Genomic DNA, 13,647 nt, shown 5'->3' with positions numbered 1-13,647 from the left:
TTCTATCTTAGGCCAGAGCTGCTTCCCTCAAAAAGCTGGCCACAATGCTCTGGTCTTGATTCTAGCCTCTGACATCCAAGGCGTGTGCCCTGAAACCAGGGAAGGAGAAATGCGAAGGGTAGCCTACACTTTGTTGCCACAAAATAGGTGCAACATTTGCTAGAGTTCCTTAGTTCCTCCTTTGCCTTGTTCTGGAGGGTTCCACAAGGTCCCCAAACCAACCTCTAACCTTTCTGGCCACTGGAGCTTTAGTCTTGAGACAGCCAACAGGCATCTCAAACTTAATTAAACCAAATGAGAATTCCTGATTTCCTGACTTCCTGCAAAACCTGTTCCATTCTGCTTCCCATAGGTTCCCTCATCTCCTTTTTCGCCTCTAGAAAAGGCATCACCATCTTTTTCCACTTGCCCAAGGCAACAAAACTAGGAGTAGGGGGAAAAAATCGTTTCACTAGAAAACATCCTCTTAGGTTATCAAATCCCTGTTTTGTTTCCTGTCTTATGCAATAGTCTCTTCTCTCTCCTATAATAGGCTTCTAGAAGAAAACCTCTCCTTACCTAACACCAGAACGGTTTCTATTTAACAGGTTGACCTTGATTCCTTCCTTTACTGCCAAACGTAATTTGTCAGCAAATCTGGCAGGCTCTACCTCCAAGTACACCTCAAATGTATCCATTTCTTTCTCTCCCCACTGTCTCCCACTCTACTCCAAGCCACCAGCATCACTTGCCTGGACTTCGCTCACCCTAGATTCTTGGCTTTTTCTCCACCTGCTCCCCAGTCGCCCACAACTCATTCACTAGGGGGTAGCCAAAAATATCTTTCTAAGTGCAAAAAGAAAACTAATCTGGGAGGTGGTGGGCCATAATCAGTGCCTGGGGTGGGAGAGGGGGTAGTTGACTGGGAAAGGGCATGAGGGAGATTTCTGGAAAAATGGTAACTGTATCCTATAGCAGTCAGGGACACATAGAAATAAGCAGTTGTTAGGATGTCTGGGTGGCTCAGCAGCTGGGCATTACCTTTGGCTCAGGGCGTGATCCCGGAGTCCCGCACTGGGGTCCCTGCAAGGAGCCTGCTTCTCCGCCTGCCTATGTCTCTGCCTCTGTGTGTGTGTGTGTGTGTGTGTGTCATGAATAAAGAAATAAAATCTTAAAAAAAAAAAGAAATATGCAGTTGTTGAAAGGCATCTTAAACACGCTTAAGATTTGTGCACTTCACTGCATGTAAATTTACCTGGGAAATGCTCGGAAAACAAATATTGAACTCCAGCAAATGATGCATGCTGCTGTGTTCAGAAGTGAAGCGTACTGGCGCCCGCAACTGTCTGAAATGCATCCAAAAAAATAAGATGGGTGGATGGGGCAAGATGAATACGTAAGCAACACAGCAAGGATAGTAAAATGTTACTGGTGGAATCTAGGTGGTGAATATACAGGTGTCTACTATACGTTTGAAAGTTTTCATAATAAAATGTTTAATGAAAGTACAAAGCAAACTAAGTAACTGTTCTGCTGGAAACCCTGCACCTGCTACCTTTTGCAGGAGAAATACAATGCTGGTTCTTTTCCAGGTCCCTGCATACCCCCGGGGGATGACTTCATCTCCCACATTCAATCTTCCAATGCAACAAATATTTATTGAGCACCTACTGTGTGTACAGCTTTGAACCAAACAGCCTGGACCTGACATTGTAACTGTCTTCCACAATGAGCTCACTGCCCTGGCAAACCTTTGAACAACTTGAAATTATTGTAATTTATTACTGCATTTGCATATCAATGAGCTCAGGGAAGGCCAAGCCCTTCTCTCTTACCTGCATCTCCAGGTCTAGACAGTCTTGTTTATAGTTGGACCTCGGTGACAATCGGTTGAGAGACTATTAGCTAACCTTTACGTGATGACTTGGTATATACGCACCTGGCCCTGTCTGTAGTTGTTTACACGTGAACCTATTAATCCTGAACCGATCCCCATTCTACAGGGGTTAACAGGCACCCAGAAGCTAGGCCGTGAACTCAACGGTCTGGCCTCAGACAGCATGTTCCCAACCACTAGACGAAACTGCTAAGTGAAGGAATGAGTCCATCAATCATTCAGAATGGCTGGAGTTCAAATCCCAGCTCTGGCAGCTTGTTGGCCGTGGCCTGGGGCCAACCGATTTATCTCCCCAACCTCGGATTCCTTACTGTTGAAGGTCAAGTCCTCCTCCTGCTTTACCCTAAGGAGGTTAAGATGCTGCAGGAAACTGGCTCAAAGGCGCGCACAGGCGCACGCGAAGTCCCACCCGGACAGGCGGGAGCCGGGGAGGGCGGCGCGGGCTCCCCGCTTCGGACACGGGGTGTGGCCTCCTGGAGGCAAAGTCTCCGGCTTCCAGGTTCCTCCAGCGGGCCCACGCCCTACCTGGGGCCCAAAGCGCTGTCCCCGCCCCGACCTGGGGGACCCAGTAGCCATCCGTGCGCCAGCGGGTCCCGGCACCAGGCGGACCCCGGCGGGGAGCGAATCCGGCCCGGAGGTAGCGGGAGGGGCTGGCTGCCCCGCCCCCCGCGCCCCGCCTCGCCCCGAAGGAGCCGCCCGGCCCCCGCCGCCGACCCCGACTGGCCCGGCCTCGTGGAGCGTCCGGCAAGCGGGAGAAGGAGCCGACCTGCCCGATGGAGGCGGCCGGCACCTGGACGCTGGGGCTGGCGCTGCTGCTGCTGCTGCTGGCGCTGGCGCGGCCCCGGACCCGCGGCCACCTGCCCCCCGGGCCCCCGCCGCTGCCGCTGCTCGGGAACCTCCTGCAGCTGCGGCCCGGGGCGCTGTACTCGGGGCTCCTGCGGGTGAGGGGCCGCGGGGACGCCCCGGCTGGGGCGGGGGCCAGGGCCCAGAGAGGACGGGGCCCCAGGGCAGGGAGGCCTTGGGGCATCCTCGGGGAGGCAGGCCGCGGGTGCAAGGGCAAAGGGACTAGGGGTGTCCTGGGGCGGAGGGGGGTGGGGCGGGGCAGCGCTCCAGAGCTGAGGGGGCCCAGGGGAAGGGGGTGCTGGGGAGAGAGGACCCCGGGATGCGGCCCGGCCGAGAGGGGCAGAGACCTCTGCCCGCGGAATCCTGGAGAGGATGAGCCGGGAAGCAGGGCCCAGCGGCAGGGTTACTGGGCAGAGGGGTCCACAGAATCCCTGGGAAGTGATAGAAGCGGGAGATTAAAGCGGGAGGCCGCAAGCTGGTGCTGGGATGCTGGCGGGTTTATCCCTGGGGGAGAGGTAACTGGGGAGGGGCCGAGAAGAAAAGGGAGGAGGGGGAGGCTTGGCTGGAGGGTTCCAGGTGCAAGTGTGCTGAGGATCTGGGCGCCACAGTCCTGTGGGGCTCAGCTAGGAGGGAGCTGGGAGGTCCCCGGACAGCGGGGAAGGAGCGGGGAGGAAGACCGAGGGAGGCAGTTCTAACCTTTGGGGGCCTGGGGGCAGAGGTCTCTGTCAGAAGGAGTCTGGTGGGGGGAGCTTCAGGACATGGGGAAAGGGATGGGGGTCTTGGGGAAAGATGGGGCAGGTGCCCACATTATCCACTCCAGAATTTGAAGGTTTAGCAGAGTGATTAAAAAAAGGGGGGGAGGTGGCTAGTTTTGAGGTAGAGGCAGAGCTGAGGCCTTAGGAGAAGCCAGAGTCTCAGGTGTCTTATTTTTGCTGCATATGTCTAAGTTGGGGAATAGGGGTGGTTCTGGGTTGTCCCAGGGTCCAAACTTGGGGCTCTGTAGGAGGTAAGGGGTTGGGGGCTTTATTGGTGGAGGGGACCTGGGAGCCTGATGCAAAAAGAGAACTGAGCCTCCTGAGGGGGCTATTTCTGTCTGGGGGTGGGGCAGTTTCCTCTTAGATGTCTCATCCAGTGACAGGGCCATGATGGGGACATCTAGACAGAAAGAGGCAATAGGCCTGCCCCTCACAACCCGCCCCATATCCCTCTCTGCCCGCAGCTGAGTAAGAAGTATGGCCCGGTGTTCACCGTGTACCTGGGACCCTGGCGGCGCGTGGTGGTCCTGGCTGGGCACGAGGCTGTGCAGGAGGCCCTGGGAGGTCAGGCCGAGGAGTTCAGTGGGCGGGGGATGTTGGCAACGCTGGACGGGACCTTTGGCGGCCATGGTGAGTCATGAGCAGAGCTGGGGACTGCTGGCTCCTTCGCTCAGAGCCTGCCACCACTTACTGGTGTGACTTCTGTGCATGACTTAGTGTCTCTGGGCCAGTTTTCCTCATCCATCAAGTGGGGTGATGATACTGCCTATTACAAAGAGTCATCCTGAGGATTGAATGTGGCCTGGGTGTGGTGTGGTGGTGTTCTCACTGCTCCAGGTGAGGAGCCCAGGACTGGGAGGCACAGGGAGAGCTTTCTAGGCACTGGTAATGGGTGGGAACACGTAATGTGTAGAAATGAATTTCAGCTAAGCCTGAAAGTAGAAGCCTGGTGTTGGGGGCGCTGTGGGGACACAGCTGTGACCAAGAGCTTGTTGGCCAGTGGGGAGAAAGTCCTGTGCCAGGCTGGGATGGGGGAAGGTAGAGGGGTCAGGGCCAAGGTAAGGAAGCCCTGAGATTACTGGAACCAGAGGAGGTGTCTGCCCCAGCCTGTTTGATAGGAGATGTCCAGGGAATCTTGAAAGACAGGTTGTCTGAGCGCCGACTCCTAGGAGTGAGAAGGGTGTTCCAGGCAGAGAAGTAAAAAACCCTGGAGGTGAGAGAAGCAGCAATCATTCATTCAGTTGACAAAATTTTTTTTAAAGACTTTATTTATCCATTCACAAGAGACACAGAGAGAGAGAGGCAGAGACACAGGCAGAGGGAGAGGCAGGCTCCATGCAGGGAGCCCGACTTGGGACTCAATCCCAGGACTCCAGGATCACGCCCTGAGCGGAAGGCAGATGCCCAACTGCTGAGCCACACAGGCGTCCCCCAGTTGACAAATTTTTATCACGCCTGGCCCTATAGTGGTTACTGGGGACACAGAGGTGACCAAGACAGATGTGGTGTCCTGTCTCACTATAGGAGAGATAGGCTTGTCCTAGGGTTGGGAGGGAGGAAATAGAATTCTAAAATGAGAGGTACAGCTCTGAGAACAGGACACAGGGAACTGTACTGGCCCAGGTGGAGGGAGGAGAGGGGGCCTGGGAGGAATCAAGGTAGGCTTCTCGGAGGAGATGACAATCCCAATGAGACCTGAGGATGAATGGAGTTAGTTGAGTGAGGATGGAGAGGTGAGTGATCCAGGCAGAGGCAACAGTAGAGGCAGAGGCCTCGAGGGAGGATCCTGATACCACTGAGGAAGTGAGAAAAAGCCAGCGCAATTGTAGCTGGGTGAGTAACAAAGCTGGTGAAATGGGTCGGTCACACAGGGCCTGAGTCACACCAGAGTGCTCAGCTTTGGGATTTTCTATAGATGGAGGGAGGGGAGTCATAAGCAAGATCCTCAGGTCACTGTGCAGGAGCCAGGAGAGGAGACTGTGCTGTCCAGGGGCTGGGGGTGTGGGGAAGGGAGGGGGTGGTTGGAAGAGGCATCCAGGGCTCTCTGGCCAGGGACCAGGGGACAGTGGGTTGAGACAGGAAGGAGGAGAGGTGCTGAGGCCAGTTGGGGACACACTGGGAGAGTGGACGGGGGACACCCTGGAGGAGGCTTCCAGGAGGCCACTAGGGTATGGCATTGTCCACTTGGGACCTTGAGCTCAGAGAAGCAAGGTTTGTCCAGAGCAGACCCTTAGCTAAAGGACAACAGTCCATCCTCCTCTCTCCTGGTTCAGCTTCCAAATGATGTGGGGCAGGGGACCCAGTAGCACTCTGTAAGTGTTGGGAAGGAAGGAAGGAAGGAAGGAAGGAAGGAAGGAAGGAAGGAAGGAAGGAAGGAAGGAAGGAAGAAAGAAAGGAGGGAGGGAGGGAGGGAGGGAGGGAAGGGTGCTGGGTGGTTCAGTAGGTTAAGCATCTGCATCTACCTTCAGCTTGGGTCATGATCTCTGGGTCCTGGGATTGACCCCTGCATCAGGCTCCCTGCTCAGCGGGAAGTCTGCTTCTCCCTCTGCCTCTCCCCTGCTCATTCTCTCTCTCTCTCTCTCTCAACTCAAATAAATAAAATCTTTAAAAAAAAAAAAAAGGAGGAGAGAGAGAGGAAGAGGAAGATGGATGGATGGATGGATGGATGGATGGATGGATGGGTGGGAGTAGTTTTCACTCATCCTGGTTCATCACAGATCACAGGGGGCCTGGATAATCTCAGTTACCAGCTTCCCAGGAGAATGTCCCCTTCGGCCCCAAGGGTAGGCATTTACTGAGCACCTACTGAGTCCTCAACCCTGGCTAGGCTGGCATGGACTCAGGACAGGGCCTGCAGAGGCCCCGGCCCACCCCACCAGGTCACCTCACTGGGAAGGAGTAGTGCTGGGGAATGGGGAGAGGGGCCAGTCCATCCTTGAGTCTAGCCTTCTGTACAGGGGTTTTCTCCTCCAATGGGGAGCGGTGGAGGCAGCTGAGGAGACTGACCACGCTGGCCCTGCGGGACCTGGGCATGGGGAAGCGAGAAGGCGAGGAGCTGATCCGGGCCGAGGCCCAGGGTCTGGTGGAGGCATTCCAGGGGACGGAAGGTCAGCAGGGTGGGGTGAGCCCGGGGTCCCCTGGGGCGCCCCTGAGCGTGGGGAGGGCCTTCCTTCCGGGGCTCTGCTCCCCACCACCTCTGGCTCCTCCACCTTCTGTCTCTGTCCTCCCGTCTCCCGGGGAATCTCTGTGTCCCCAGTACTGTCACTTCACTCTTTCTGTTTCATTTCTTTCTCTATTCTTCTGCTTTTCTCTCCTGTAGGTCTGTCTCTGTCTTTGTCTCTCCTCGTCTGGCTCCGTATCTGTCCTTTGGCCCAGTCTTTCCCAGCCTGTCTCTCTTGCATGTCTGTTTCTCTGCCTCTTTCCCTGTGGCTCTGTCCGTCTTTCTTGCCCTGTCTGTCTCTCTGGATGCCTGTCTCCTTCCAGTCCGCCTCTCCATCACGGCCCTCCTCTCTGCCCTCTCCCCCCAGGACGCCCATTTGACCCCTCCGTGCTGCTGGCTCAGGCCACCTCTAACATCATCTGCTCCCTCACCTTCGGCCTCCGCTTCCCCTACGAGGACAAGGAGTTCCAGGCCGTGGTCCAGGCGGCCGGCGGCACAGTGCTGGGGGTCAGCTCCCCCTGGGGCCAGGTAAGCGGGTGGGGCCCCTCTCCAGCCACCTTCCCCAGAGGTTCCTGCCCACGGTGTCCAGGTGACCCCCAGAGGGGCCCTCCACGCTGGTGCAGGACCAGGCCCCAGGGGAACCGCTGCCCTTCTCCCCACAGACCTACGAGATGTTCTCCTGGCTCCTGCAGCACCTGCCCGGCCCCCACACACAGCTCCTCAGCCACTTGAGTGTCCTGGCCACCTTCGCCGGCCAGCAGGTACAGCGACACAAGGAGAGGCTGGACACCTCGGGCCCCCCACGCGACGTTGTGGATGCCTTCCTGCTGAAGATGGCAAAGGTAGGGAAAGGTCAGGGTCGGGGGCCTTCTGAATGAGGCTGGTGGCTTGGCTGGTCCCAACTCCCGTATGGCTGGGAATCTATCAGGCCTCCCTCTCTCTCTTCTTCCCCCTTTCTCCCTCTCTCTCTCTCTGACCTTATGCCCCTGTGCAGGCTCCACGCCCAGTGTCCTGCCACCAGCAATCCTCCATGTCACTGTACCCCACCCCCACAGGACATGTCATGTCAAGTAGAATCATTTAATTATGGAACCTGGCAATATCAAATTATAGGAATAAAGTCCACTTCCTTAATTATATTAGAACAGGGGCGCCTGGTGGCCCAGTCAGTTAAGTGTCTGCCTTCACCTCAGGTCATGATCACGGGGTCCTGGGATCAAGCCTCTCATTGGGCTCCCCTCCCTGCTAGCAGGGGAGTCTGCTTCTCCCTCCCTCTCAGCCGCTCCCCCTGCTGTGCTCTCTCTGCGTGTCAAATAAATGGATAAAAAAATTCTTAAGATTTTATTTATATATGGGAGACAGAGAGAAAGGCAGAGGCTGAGGGAGAAGCAGGCTTCCTGCGGAGAGCCCAATGCGGGACTCGATCCCAGGACCCGGGAATCACGCCCTGAGCTGAAGGCAGATGCTCAACCGCTAAGCCACCCAGGCATCCCAAACATTTTATTTTAAAGTAATCCACACCCAAACGTGGGACTCAAACTTACAACCCCAAGATTAAGAGTTTCACATCCGAAAAAAAAAAAAAAGTTTCCCATTTTAGACAGGGGCCCCCCTGTTTGCCCAAATTTCAGTTAAGTGTTTTCCCCACCCAAAAGGTTTTTAAAAATCAGGGCCGGCCCCGCCCCTGCCCGGGGCCCCCTTTGTTTTTAATTTGGGGCCCCCTTTTTTTGTTTTTCCCCTTTTTTTCCCTTGGGGTGCCCGCTTGGGGGTGTTTTTCTTCCTTTTTCTAAACCTTTTCCCTTTTGGGCACCCTCCCCGGGGCCCGGGGGTGCCCCCCTTTGGCCCAAAATCTCTGAAAATTCCCCAACCCCCAACCCCAGGGGACTTCAAAGGGGGTCGGTAGGAATCTTTTTTAATTTGGAACCTGAATTTATCAAATTTGGGTTTTTAAGGGCCCCATTTTTTCCCTTTAAAAATTTTTTTTTTTTGAACGGGGGGCCTTTTTTGCCCATTAAAAAAGTAATTCGGGCCCTTTCCCCCCTAAAAATTTTTAAAAACCCCCTGGGTTAAGCCCCTGGGCGGGGGTCCCTTTTGGGCCTGAGTTCTCTGAGCCCCTCTGCCTGGTTTCTCCCAGGAGGAGCAAGACCCGAACACAGAACTGACGGACAAAAACTTGCTGATGACGGTCATTTATCTGCTATTCGCCGGGACGGTCACCGTCAGCACCACGGTCCGCTACACCCTCCTGCTTCTGCTGAAGTACCCTCAGGTCCAAGGTAGGAGGCTTGTGCACCAGTCAGCCTTGGGGACGGAAGTGAGGGCTCAAGAGAAAGAATGTTCAGGAGAACGAACAGCCTGATCCAGAGCCTAGAAGCGAGAATGAGCCCAGCATCGGGGATGTCTAAAGAGCCAGAAGCTGGGGGGCTGCTGGTTGCAGTTTGAGGTGTAGTAAAGTGAGAGATGAGGCAGGAGGGGTGCTGGTGGCTCGGTCGGTTAGTGTCTACTTTGGGTTCAAGTCATGATCTTGGGGTCCTGGGATCAAGCCCCATGTCTGGGTCCCTGCTTAGTGGGGAGCCTGCTTCTCCCTTTCCCTGCCTGCTGCCCCCCTGCTTGTGCTCTCTCTCTCTCTGTGTCAAATAAATAGGTAAAATCTTTTTAAAAAGAAAGGAAGAAAAGAAAAGAGGCAAGAGACCTCTCAGGGCTGTGTCGCCTTGGTGGTACCTCATTTGCCTGATCCTGAGCAATGGGGAGCCATGGAAAGATGCTGAGGAGGGGAGAGCAGGGTCAAATTAGCATTTTAGAAAAATCCTTTGGGCTGAAAGAGGTAAGATGTGCAAGCGGATGGCAGGAGCCCAGGGAAGAAGACGAGGACAGTCCTGGGCAGGAGAGGACCAAGCTGTGGGGTGGGAAGAGGAGTCGGGTGGGCAGTTAGAGAACAACCCGGGAGCCCCAGGGAACTAGGGGATCCGGGGACCATGGGGCCACCCTGAGACAGAAAGAATGAGGAGCTGTTTCAGAGGAGACACTGAGGCCAGTTGGACAAGTGTGAGGGACCTGGGGCCACCTGTGAGGAGGTGAAACAAGACACCTGTTTCAGGACTGGAGACAAAAAACAAACTGGGGTCCTTGTTCTCAGGGTCCTTCCTGAGTTCAAGCAGCATGTTGAGCATAGAGTTTGCTTAAAGGAGAGGGAGGGTACCTGGCTGGCTCAGTTGATAGAGTGTGTGACTCCTGATCTTAGCGTTGTGACTTCGAGCCCCACATTGGGTGTAAGGGAATAAAAAAGCTTGGGGTCATCAGGGCACAGACAGGAAGTGAAACTGCAGGAAGGGTACCTGCCTGAGAGGCAGAACAGGCCATGAGCTCCAGGGAAGCCCAGGATTTTGCAGTCAGGCAGCTGCATTAAAGGTTGTCAGGCCAGTAGGGTGGGCTGACCTGGAAGATGGGGCTTAGGGTCTGGTGGCCTCAGTGGAAGGGAACCCACTGTGACTTCAGCTCTCTGGGCCTCGGTTTCCTCATCTGGGAAATGGGGATGGATAATGGTACCCACCTCACAGGATTGCTGTGGGAATGGAGAGAGGAGAGACCTTGTGCCCAGCACACAGGACATCAGGGACCCAGGCTCAGCAAAGCCTGGGGGACTCCTCCTCCTCCTCCCCACCCGCCAGCCTCCCCCAAAGCACTGCCACCCTGAGAAGATGGGGCTTCCGAGGGTAGGATCACAGAGCCCCACCCCACCTCTGACCTGGGGGCCCTCTCTTCCTGGGTGCAGAGCGTGTGCGGGAGGAGCTGAGCCGAGAGCTGGGGGCCGGCCGTGCACCGGGCCTGGGGGACCGAGCCCGCCTCCCCTACACCGACGCGGTTCTGCATGAGGCGCAGCGGCTGCTGGCTCTGGTGCCCATGGGGGTGCCCCGCGCCCTCGCGAGGACCACCTGCTTCCGAGGGTACACGCTGCCCCAGGTGGGCCAGCCGTCGGCCACGTCCAGGCGCTGCCTCGCTCGGCCCGAGTCTGTGGCTGGCTGTGTGTCTGGCTTCTTCTGATTATTGGTCTCTCTCTCCTCTCTGACATCTCCTCTTTCTCGGGGTCCCTCTCTCTGCACCCCTCTCCCTCTCTGTTTCTTTCTGTGTGCATTTCTCCTGCCTCTGACTGCCTCAAGGCCTCAGTCCAGAGGATTAGGATACCCTCTGTCCCACAGATATCCTAATTCTACCTTCTTCCAAGGTGTTTGGGACAGTCACGTGCCAGAGGCTACAGACAGGGAAACAACTTGAGAACTGAGGGCCTGAGTCGCATAATCATGAGTCCCCGCCCTCCCTCCACTCCCCTCCCCCTGCCCCCCTCTCTCCCCCACACCCCCCCCCCCAGCTCATGCTCTCCGTTAGAGAGCAACTCATCACCAGCACCACCAGGGGGCGATGTCTCCCCGGAAACCCCAGCTGCCTTCCCACCAGCAGCTCCCTCCTTGAGCTTCATTGTAGAATCAAACCCAAAGCAGTTAGACCTAGTCCTGGTGTTTTCTGGTCCCGGTGTTTTCGCGCTGGTGGCACCTCTCCACAGGCATCAATGACTGAGGACTTGCTCTGCACCAGGTATTATTCTAAATGCCTCACAAATATGGTTTAATCTTGGGAGCAACCCTATGCGATTATCATGCCCATTTTTACAGATGGGGAAACCGGCCTTGGAAGAGTGGGAAGACTCGTGGGGGTCACCCAGCCTACGGTGGTACAGGCAGGATTTACACCCAGGGCCTGTGCTTTAGCCACAGCTATTGGCCTCGTTTTGATAGCCACAGCGTGACCCCATCTTCTCCTGGAGCCTCCCTCCCCTTCCCAGCTCAGACCATGCTAGCCATGGTCCCCGGCAAAGGCGGTCCCTGTCCCTCACACTTCCTCCACTGCACAGCCCTGGGATCTCAGTAACTGCTCCCGGCTGCCACCCAGGGGCCCGGGGTGGGGCGCCTTCAACCGACAGCCCTCACCTACCCACCCTTGGCCTTACCTCTGGAAGTGGGAAAGAGCTGGACTCGGGCCAGGTGGCTTAGGACAACCACAGATGAATCACAACGTACCCTCAAAGTTTAAAAACAAAATTGACAAAGAACTAGCCCCGCCATGTCCAAACGCTATGTTGGGCAAGTTGTTTCAGTTTGGGGGAGCAACCTCTGTTTTCCCATCTTTGAAATGGGAATCATGTTAGAAATTGCTTCGTAGACTCGTTGAAAAGATTCAGTGAGTTTGAGTGTGTGTGTGTGTGTGTGTGTGTGTGAGAGAGAGAGAGAGAGAGAGAGAGAGAGAGAGGTACCTATTGCACAGGAGGTAGTCCCTGGCCCATAATAAGCCCTTGGAATATACTGATGCCATTGTGCCATGTGAACCGGTGCCCTTCCAGACTCTTGTGTTCTGCCCTCGGGCCTGGTGGGGGAAGGATATTTGTCATTTGATTATTGCTCCCCGCTCAGGGCACCGAGGTCTTCCCCCTCCTCGGCTCCGTCCTGCATGATCCTGAGATCTTTGATGAGCCAGAAGAATTCAATCCAGATCGATTCCTGGATGCAAACGGATGGTTCCAGAAGCAGGAGGCATTCCTGCCCTTCTCCTTAGGTATCTGCTGGGGCGCTCCCTGCTCACCTGCGGGTCCCCCCCACCCGTGGGTGTGAGGGGGGCTGACCCAGTCCCATCCCCCTTGTTCCCTTCAGGTAAGCGCGTCTGCCTGGGAGAGGGCCTGGCGCACGCAGAGCTCTTCCTCCTCCTCACCACCATCCTGCAGGCCTTCTCCCTGGAGAGCCCGAGTCCGCTGAGTGCCCTGAGCCTCCAGCCAGCTGTCAGTGGCCTTTTCAACATCCCCCCAGCCTTCCAGCTGCGAGTCCGGCCCCACTAACCTTCCCCGACCCCCAGCGTGTGGACCAGATGAAGGAGGGAGCCCTGGGAGATTGGTGGCCCCCTGGTGGAGGCCGGCATCAACTTGGTTGTGTCCCCGGAGCCCCCCAGGCAACCTGGAGCTCCTCTAGAGTCACTCACACAGATAATAGGCCTACATGTCCCCAGGGCCCTGCTTACTCAGCCCATGCAGCTGTTGAGACACACAGCCCTCGGGCCACCAGAGCCACAGGCCACTCTGACACATAGGCTTCCTCCAGGCATAGATTGACTTTGTCTGGAATCGTGATGGCGTGCCTAGATAACACGCCATCCCCTACGTGACACAACTGCCCTGGATTCACAACCCACATGTGGGAATTTGGCTCCTACCTTCATAAGCCACAGAAACAGCTGCTGTGTTGGGCCCACAAGCCTTCTTCACCCATCCACCCGCCAATTCTGGGAGCCTGGTGTACAGAGGTGAACGTGCCGCTTTCTGGGTCACGTCCGCACACAGAGAGACCGTCCCTGAGTTCAGCCCCAGCATCCCCTCTCTTGCTGTCACAGCACCATCCAGGCAGATGACCACTGCTGTCCGCATGTCCCCAGTACTGAACCACACAGCTAGCCCACACAGGATGCCGTCCCACTCCCAAATATCTTCACTCAGACACACCGTTCTTGGGGGGGCACATCCCCACCTCCTCCAGGCCTTCAGCCCTCAAGGACACCCCTCTTTCCGAGCACCTTCATCCTCAAATTCTCCCAAATATAAGCGCAGCGTGCAATATGCACACAGGCCTGGGAAAGCAAGTCAACTAGGACACACCGGACCCTCTGCTCAGAGAAACACCTCCCCCTCCTGCTGCTTATGTAACCCTATTAAAAGCCTCCCCTAAAAAAAATAAAATAAAAATAAAATAAAATAAAATAAAAGCCTCCCCTGCCTGCCGCTCTTCCCCACACACACACTGACCCACCTCCCCTCCCCAAGTCCCAGTTAGACCCAGTAGAAGGGGCTAATGACCCAGTAGGGGCCAGATTCCAACTCCCTGGGTCAGAGAAGAGGCCAGTTCTGATGTCCCTGTGACTTGAAAGTCCCCATTTTGCAATAAAAGTTCATTTCTGGCCCTAGGTCTGGCCCATGGCAG

The 13,647-nt window shown here is 56.0% G+C and overlaps 1 protein-coding gene across 2 annotated transcripts; it reads left to right on the top strand.

The window, feature by feature from the left end:
- The first annotated feature begins 2,341 nt into the window (after positions 1-2,341).
- On the top strand, positions 2,342-13,386 carry LOC121478467 (cytochrome P450 2S1). 2 transcript variants are annotated; one of them, XM_041733564.1, is made up of 9 exons: positions 2,373-2,817; positions 3,939-4,104; positions 6,432-6,581; positions 7,002-7,162; positions 7,297-7,476; positions 8,769-8,910; positions 10,407-10,594; positions 12,097-12,238; positions 12,334-13,386. In XM_041733564.1, exons 1-9 carry the CDS (start codon positions 2,650-2,652, stop codon positions 12,513-12,515), a joined length of 1,479 nt encoding a protein of 492 aa, XP_041589498.1. In that variant the 5' UTR covers positions 2,373-2,649; the 3' UTR covers positions 12,516-13,386. The 2 variants fall into 2 exon arrangements, with proteins under 2 accessions (XP_041589499.1, XP_041589498.1); XM_041733565.1 differs by lacking the exon at positions 6,432-6,581 and having other exon boundaries at positions 2,342-2,817.
- The last annotated feature ends 261 nt before the right edge of the window (positions 13,387-13,647 follow it).

This window comes from Vulpes lagopus, chromosome 2 (assembly GCF_018345385.1).
Source record: "Vulpes lagopus strain Blue_001 chromosome 2, ASM1834538v1, whole genome shotgun sequence".
Classification (NCBI taxonomy): domain Eukaryota; kingdom Metazoa; phylum Chordata; class Mammalia; order Carnivora; family Canidae; genus Vulpes; species Vulpes lagopus.
The sequence above is the reverse complement of the archived record's forward strand: the minus strand, read 5'-3'. Positions and strand labels throughout refer to the sequence as shown.